The following is an 8,059-nucleotide window of genomic DNA, read 5'->3' on the forward strand; positions in this document are numbered from 1 at the left end:
TAGAAACATGCCTTTAGCTGACAGAGCAACCCACCTTGAACATTAATTATACCAAGATTGTAAAAAAAACATAGATAAACATTTAGCATTTATGATATAAAATCTTTTTCATCAGTCTAAAAGCTCTATCCAGAACTGCTCATGTAGAAATGTTTTAGTTTCACTTGGTTTATTTTTGCAAAAAGTCTTATTTAAGGAACCTTTTGCTATCCGACTATTAATCGATTAACCATTTTGCAAAATAATCGTTAGTTGCTGCCATATATATAATGATTTTTTTTTTATGAAAATCTCTTTCAAATTAAGTAAATTATAATCAGTTATACTCTTTAAAGTTTTTTTTTTATTACCACCACTTTTAAGAAAGGAGCTTAGTGAAAATTTGAAAAAGAAAGGTTAACAAAAAACAATAAACCAAAGGCAAAGAAAGTTTTAGTCATTATAAGTCTACACATTCTATTTCTACATCAGGAAAAAAGTCAGGTTTAAAGAATAGATCAATAAAGAGTCAAAGCTATCAGGACAGCAGCTGATCCTCATCTTTAGTCAAGACTCTTCAGACTCCTTCAATTTTCTCTGGCAAACTTAATGTCGCAACAATCCGCCTTGATTCATCAGAGGGAGAAACCAAAGAGAGTTCTTTAATTCTGAGAAGATTTTCTCTGATTGAGAGTCTTAGAGGTTGCACAGCTGAGATTAAAGCTTTCAGAGGAGAGGCGCCAGCGGCAGCGTCATGAACATGGAGAGCTCTAGTAGAGTTAAGATGCAGTATACAGAAGGATAATCCTGAGGGACAGGAGGGAAATAATAACTCAGAAGTTTGATCAGATGAGATGTCACCAACAGGAATAACCACAAAATGCCTCTAAACACATTAAAATATCACTGAGTTTTACTGGAAAGAAACTGCTGACTCAGAGCTGAGAGTAAAGCTCCTGGTTTTAAAACCAATTTGGGTTCTTCTGCTTTCAGAAGACATAAAATCTCATAATTCACATAAATATTATCCAAACTGGACATAAACTAAACTCCATCCAGTCTTAAACTGCAGTTTGAATTAGGTAAAGCTTCCTAAACAGCCACCAAAGGAGGCGTCACTATGAAGAAAGCCCAAAGCCTGAACACAGTCGGCCTTTCTTTGTGTATCTAAAATACAGATCATGACAGATGAATGACTTCTGGATTAAAAAACGTGAATAAATCTTCAGAAGATATCAATGAAAAATAATGTGAATCAGAGGAAATCGGATGGAGGCTTGATCAGAAGAAGCAGGTTCATTTCAGACCTAGAAGCTGGGAACTAAAGTTTCAGACTGTATTTTCTAAAAGGATTTATAACTTCACCTTTATATACGTGTTTGATGACCTGGCAGTAATCCACTTTGTCTTCTCACAGCAGCCTTTGTGTTCCTCTGTAACCAAAACCCACTCACCTCCCTGAGCTGCACAGGTTTAGGAGCCACTGGGGCAATAGAGAGTATAAAAGATTTATTATGCAGAGAGGAAAGAGGTCGATACGGATCCAGATTTACAGATAAGGAGTTAAATATTAGACAGGAAATCTGGTTGGAGGAAGGCCTGAATTTGAGTTCCCAGTCCTTCAAAATAAAGCCATTAAACAGCGATGACACAGACAGGTTTGCAGCCTGTATCTTATCTTTGGCTCGGCTCCTTCTGTTTGCCTTCATGTGACGATCCCTGATATGTGCAGCTGATTAGTTCAGCCACTGTTCGAAGCTGCCTTTTATTTCCTTTCCATTTATTTGAAAGGAAATGACAGCACACCCCCTGCCTGTACAGACTGAGGTCCTCCAGATCCCTACCTTCCTGGTAGTTGTGGGCTCCATCAGGAAGAGCCAGGAAGGGGAGGTACTTCCACTCCTCTGGCAGCAGGTTGCTGTCGTGACCCTCGTCTGGAATCAGTGGGGGGTACGAGAACTCAACCTGAGGACAAGACACATTAAGAAATTATTTTATTCTCCTCCCAGATCAATTTAATCAACTCAGCTATAGTGAATCATGTGTTCCCCCATCATTATGTGGTTTGACTCATCCAGGAAAATGAGCCAAGTCCAAGAACAGCAAACAATCAGGTCTGCAGAGACGATCATCAGCATCTGCACTTCCCTCCACCCAGAACCTGTACTGCTCTAGAGTCAGCAACAGGACAGACAGCCAACATTCCTGCTGACCCCACAGATATTGGACACAGGCTTTTTAAACCTTTACTATAATGTCAATGCTACAGAGCGCCACCTAGAAAGACCAACCGCCTTAGAGAGAATGCTTCCTACAGGCTGACTCTCTCAGATCAACTCCTAACAGTCAGACTTCCCAGAACAACATCATGCATGCACTAATCCAACCATGACTTCCTCTTCTGCAAAAACCCTGCACATACAAGCATGCATGTATGTGTTTTACACACACACACACACACATATATATATATATATATATATATATATATATATACATATATATAGGCAGAATTGTTAGGCAAGTTGTATTTTTGAGGATTTTTATTATTATTGGGCCACAGTTGCGTTCTCAATCAACCGAAAGACTCCATATATCAAAGTTTCACATTTTTGGAAGTTAGATTTGGCCATTTTATGAGGATGTCTGTGTGTGCAGGTAAATATTACTGTGCAGAATTATTAGGCAACGTAATAAAAAAAACAAATATATATCCATCTCACGTGTTTATTTTCACCAGGTAAGCCAAAATATAACAACTCAAAATTCGGAAATGAAACAAAAAACAAATCAGTGACCAGTATAGCCACCTTTCATCACCATGATGCTGTCAGTGTCTTGATCTGTTTGCGATCCACATTGCGTGCAGCAGCCACCACAGCCTCCCAGACACTGTTTTCTACATTTCATGAAGGACCACAGGTTCTCCATGGGGTTCAGATCAGGGGAACAAGGGGACGATGTCATTATTTTTTCTCCTTTTAGACTGTTCTGGCCAGCCACGCTGTGGTGTATTTTGATGCGTGTGGCCTAGTGACATCATCACCCTATATATGGTGTGCCTAATTATTAGGCAACTTCCTTTCCTTTGGCAAAATGGGTCGACAGACTCTGAAAAACAAAAAATTGTCAAACAATATCTTTCGGAGGGGTGCAGCAGTTTGGGAATTGCCAAGCTTTTGAAGTGGGATCATCGCACAATCAAGCGGTTCATGGCAAATAGCCAACAGAGGCGCAAGATGTGTGTTGAAAAAAGAAGATGCAAAATAACTCCCCATGAATTGAGAAGGATCAAGCGTGAAGCTGCCAGGAAGCCATTGGCCGCCAGTTGTGCCATATTTCAGAGCTGCAACATGTCTGGAGTGCTGAGAAGGTGCTCAATACTCAGGGACCTGGCCAAGGTAAGGAAAGCTGAAAAAAGGCCACATTTGAAGAAGACTCACAAGACAAAAACGTCAAGATTGGGCCAAGAAAGATCTGAAGACTGATTTCTCCAAGGTGTTTTGGTCTGATGAAATTAGAGTGAGTCTTGATGGGCCAGATGGATGAATGGGCACCAGGCTGGATCAGTAAAGGGCAGCAAGTTCTTATCCATTCAGACGCCAGCAAGGTGGAGGCGGGGTACTAGTATGGGCTGGGATTATTAAAGATGAGCTTGTGGGACCTTTTCAGGTTGATGATGGAGTCAAGATCAACACTGTAAAAAATCAAAATCTAGATAAGTCATTTTTTTTTTAAGTAGCTACATTTGTTCTTGGATTGAGGAGGTGAAAGAGACATTTTGCCAATGGAACAAGACAATTTTCACTTAAAATAAGAAAAAAACAATTGCATTGTCTTATTTGAAGCACATATTATCTAATTATCTTATTTCAAGAGTAAAAATACTCGTTCCATTGGCAAACTATCTCATTTACCTACTCAAATTAAGGGTAAATACACTTAATTTCAGACATTTTTTAACTTATTTCTAGATCGTTTTTCCAGTGCAGACCTACTTCCAGTTTTTGGAAGACACCTTCTTCAAACAGTGGTACAAGAAGAAGCCGCCATCATTCAAGAAAAACATGATATTCATGCAGGACAAGGGTTCCTTAAAGAAATCTTCTTTAATCTTAAATGCAAAATATTTATATATTTTACAATTTTAATATAATTACTGCTCTAAGTGGGTCACTCTCTCAGCTAAAAGGCTTGTTTTACACTCTCTATACTCCAGTTAAAGATTAATCGATTAATAAAATCAATTCAATTCAGTTTATTAATATAGCGCCAATTCACAACACATATCATCATTACAAATTTCATTTATGAGTCAAATAAGGCAGCCACATTCTTAAAATGAAAAAGCATTTCTGAAAATGTTTTTTCATTTCATATTTTACATTTCAAATTGAATTTTGGTATGTATTTGCTGGGGTACATTTAGAAAAATAAATAAAAAATAAATCTCAAATGTCTTTTTCATTTGAATTAAGTAAAAGAATGAGCAGCGTTAAAGAAGAAAATGAAAATGCAAACAGGATGATTGATTACCAATTTCATTTATGAGTCAAACAATGCAGCTACATTCTTAAAATGAAAAAGCACTTCTGAAAATGCTTTTTCATTTGAAATATGGTAACTATTTGCTTCCATAGGTAGATACATTTTATATCTGAAATTCATTCAGCCATATTTTAACCAATAAAAATATCTTCTAATGAAAAATTGCAATACTTGACAGAATCTATATATTCTTACACCCCTTGTATGCTTGTAACTGCTGATTATTTTACATCTTGACATTGGGTTTGCGCACATCTGCTTGCCTGAACTCCTGCTCTTAAAGAGATGCGTTATGACTAAAGTACTAAAATAAATGCAACCAAATCGAATCAAATTTTCTTAAGGAAGCTGTCCTGAGTTCAGCTCCTTAGACTTCCTCTTTATAATGACTCATCAACTCCATTGTTATTAAAATGATATGATTTTTTTGTTTTCTTTGCCTTACAACTTAAAGAAATATCTGACATCCATCACTTATGTAGATCAGATGAGCTTTATAGATTTTTTGCAATACTTGTTTTGGTTTCCAGTGAGCTCAAATGGATGCAATAATTTCTCCCTCTGGTGAAATCTGTCAGATTACATCTGTAACTATCAGCTAAAACCTGTTGCTCCTGAACGCAGCACACACCCACAAACCGTGACTCAATCTAAGAGGGAAAAAAAAAACTCGGACCGGCTCCTCGAGGCCGAGGCGTCGCAGCAGGACTGATGAAAGCAGAAAAGCCTGCACCCAGAGTGAAGCTGGTAGCCATGTTTAAAACATTACAACCTTCTTTCTGAAGAGTTATGGCACATTCAAAGCAGAGAGCAGACTGAATAGAATAAAATGCATTTTTAATTTAGTTTCCTATCAACCAAAACTAAGAAATATATCGTTTTACAAGTTTTGGACAAATCTTCCAGCCCTTATACAAATAAAAATGTATTTTAATTTAGGCTATGACAAATAAAAGAGTAATTATGAAGACTGCAGCGTAGAGACTGAAAAGGGTGGGATTGCTATGGTGATGAATTTCATGTTTAGGAAAATAAAGTTTCATTAAATTCTTCATGGGATCGCCCATCAAAGACAACCACATTCATCATCTAAACCTGCTTGGTATTTGGGGATTCCTGGCTTCCTGCTTCTTCAGCTTTTATTGCTAGAGGTGTCCTGATCTAATATCGATATCGGTGCAATATCAGCTATAACAAATGTATATCAGATTATATATCGGCCTGCATCTAATCTCTGATAGAAGCACATTGATAGAAGCACTCCGCCCCAGCTTTAACCAGCACACAGAGCCATGTATGTACGCCACTGGCTAACAATGAATGGGTCAGCCGTTATCATCCCTACTGTTCTCTTTTGGATTCCACTACTTGATCAAGCCTTTTCTATCATTTAAACCTATATTATAAGTAATCAAAGTCTAAATTATGCTGATATCATATTGGGTCAATATCGGTATAAGTCAATACTCAAAGCTGCAATATCAGGTATGAAGGACAAAGTTGTACTGAGACATTCCTAATTGTTGGGCCAGACCGGTCTGTGGGTTTTTTTCATTATCTTCTGCAGGCCAGTTAGTTATACGTCAGCTTGTACACCTAAATTCGGCCAATCATATAGCAACAGTTATCTGTCAATCAAATTTTTTCGGTCATAGCATCTTGATTCATATGTCACAGCTAATATACGGTACGCAACGTTTGAAACAAGAAATAGGAATAATTTCCTTTCCCATTGAGTTCCGTCCCAGTGTTCACGGGGATGGACGTCTGTGTCTTCAGCAGGCGTAGAGCTAACAGAACTGGCAGCGTTGCGAGGCAAGGGCTCAAACATGTACGGCTGGAAGCCTTCTACACCAAACCAAGCTTCTGCCGCCCTGGCGTCCTCTTCCACAACATCTTCATCCCCGCTTTCCTCCTCTAAGTAAAAAATGTATGACGGAGGAGACTCATCCACGACCTCTGACACTGAACTCTCCTCCTCTTGCATGTTTCTTCTGTCCATAGCGTTCCTTGACAGTGTTGTTTCTAAGTCACCAATTTAGTGCTACTTGGTCCCAATGGAATTTCCCATTGGAAAACTACTAGCACTAAGTTGCTAACTTGTTAGCAAGATGCTTCCGACAAACCGGGTACAACCAAAGTTGCTTGTAAACCTTCCGCCACAACAATCCCGCCCCCTTGATAAACGACCAATCACATTCACTTTATTCACTCCTGTAAAGTTGGGCACCACTAGGGAGAATTTGGAAATGCAACGGTTGGAACAGCTGCTTCCTTACGACTTTAAAGCCTGGAATAAACAAAAAGATTGGGGGGAGACCAATCAACCAACCAGTTATATTTTCGGACTCTGTGAGGAAGCCGGAATCGCCAGAAGGAACCCAACCATGAGAGAAAAAGGAACCAGGCAGGGATTATAAAGCAGGATCATCATCCTTTAAGGCCACAGCTTTAACCACTGGTCTATTGAACAACTCTAACCATTCCAGTCTATGATTGATCAGTTACAATGAGACGTATGCATGTAAACCTAACCAAGTATTGACAGAAGACACTTCTCTTACTTATTGGGGGAAGTTTTAAGTCTTTGTCTTTATTGCTGTAACTTTTCTTTTTTTTTGTTCTCACCACTATCTTTTTCTTTGAGGTCATCTGGTCAAGTGTTGCCATGGAAGCGCGCCCATGAGCAGTGCTGACAAGGACCTGGTGTTTCCAATCAGCCTCATGAGGGAAATGCACACTGACTGAGAGTAGTTAGTTGTTTGAGTAGTAGTTAATTGTAATTTTTTTTTTCTCTCTAGAGGTTTAATTTAGTTGATAGCTTCCCAAGCAGAAAATGTTAATGTTGTGAAAGTTTCCACTCCTTAGAGATGGTACAGACTGATGCTTTAGGAAGCTGGGTTGTTTAAATGTGGGTGTTTTTTTTGTTTTTTGGGGGTTCTTTCTGGGTGTTAGACTATTTGCAAAAAAAAAAAAAAAAAAACTTCTGATGTTTTTTTTCTATTTTGGTTATTTCTTCTGTGCGTCACTGGCCATTTTAAGTCCAGGTTTCTGCCTCTGTCTGCAAACCTTACAGTTACACTTCTATTAACGCTTGTTGTGTGAATGAATGATTTGATTTTGTTTGAGGAAATTCTCCATCAGAAAGTGAACCTAAAGGAAGGAGCCACAAACAAACTCACTTCTCTGGGGTATAGAAAGTAAAACATGACTGCAAATCAACTATAAATCAAACCTTAAGGGGAATTTAAATAGGAAGTTGGAAGCATATTGAGATTAATGAGAGACAATATGTCTACTGCTGTAAAGGAAATGAGAATGTGATTTCTAGCTGAGTTCTTTGAGAAATATGAGGTTTCTATCAACATCTTTCACGGTAGAAATTTAAATTCTCCCTCATGTTTGGTCAAGGCCAACATGCCACCTCATCAGAAACAATAACTGGTTGTCTTGCTTTGGCTGACTTAAGTTTGATCAAACAGAAACATCTTAAATATCTGTGGTTAAAAAAACAAATCACTGGTAGAGACAC

At 38.3% G+C, this 8,059-nt stretch overlaps 1 protein-coding gene across 1 annotated transcript in view; it reads right to left on the bottom strand.

Annotated features, from left to right (window-relative positions):
* Window positions 1-8,059, bottom strand: part of avl9 (AVL9 homolog (S. cerevisiase)) — a 33,662-nt gene that overhangs the window by 19,568 nt on the left and 6,035 nt on the right. The window contains exon 2 of the mRNA XM_015382178.1: window positions 1,824-1,944. Within this exon, the coding sequence (XP_015237664.1) occupies window positions 1,824-1,944 (121 nt within the window). The remainder of the gene's footprint in view (window positions 1-1,823; window positions 1,945-8,059) is intronic.

This window comes from Cyprinodon variegatus, unplaced genomic scaffold (assembly GCF_000732505.1).
Source record: "Cyprinodon variegatus isolate N-32 unplaced genomic scaffold, C_variegatus-1.0 Scaffold252, whole genome shotgun sequence".
NCBI lineage: Eukaryota > Metazoa > Chordata > Actinopteri > Cyprinodontiformes > Cyprinodontidae > Cyprinodon > Cyprinodon variegatus.